The sequence below is a fragment of the Merops nubicus genome, unplaced genomic scaffold (genome assembly GCF_000691845.1).
Source record: "Merops nubicus isolate BGI_N331 unplaced genomic scaffold, ASM69184v1 scaffold29779, whole genome shotgun sequence".
NCBI classification, from domain to species: domain Eukaryota; kingdom Metazoa; phylum Chordata; class Aves; order Coraciiformes; family Meropidae; genus Merops; species Merops nubicus.
This window is the reverse complement of record NW_008629488.1, coordinates 818-1,212: the sequence shown is the minus strand read 5'-3', so window position 1 is coordinate 1,212 and position 395 is coordinate 818. Positions and strand designations below refer to the sequence as shown.

Sequence of the window (395 nt, the reverse complement as noted above, 5' to 3'; positions counted from 1 at the left end):
TGGGGGAGCGCCCCTTCCCCACACCTCCCCGAGGCCGAGGTGGCCAGGGGGGACCCCGGTGCTGTGGCAGAGGGACACTCACGAAGTCAGGGTTGTAGCAGACCATGACCAGGCTCATGCGGAAGTCCATGATCTGGTTCTCCAGCATGTCCACACGGAGGATCTCCTCCTCTGTCTCACCACCTGCAGGGGGGGGACCCCAACCCAGCCTGACTCCAAGCCCAGCACGACCCCAAACCCAAATAACTCCAAGCTCAAGTCCAAGCCAACTCCAAGCCCAGCCCAACCTCAAGCCCAACTCTATTCCAAACCCAAATAACTCTAAGCTAATTCTGAGCCCAAATCAACTCCAAGCCCAGCCCCAACTCCAAGCCCAGCACCACCTCCACTCACAG

At 59.7% G+C, this 395-nt stretch overlaps 1 protein-coding gene across 1 annotated transcript in view; it reads right to left on the bottom strand.

Annotated features, from left to right (window-relative positions):
• The window catches only part of LOC103779378 (glutathione S-transferase Mu 1-like), a gene marked incomplete at both ends in the record, with an annotated part of 1,592 nt that overhangs the window by 401 nt on the left and 796 nt on the right, over positions 1-395 (bottom strand). Inside the window, one exon of the mRNA XM_008947004.1 lies at positions 79-183. Within this exon, the coding sequence (XP_008945252.1) occupies positions 79-183 (105 nt within the window). The remainder of the gene's footprint in view (positions 1-78; positions 184-395) is intronic.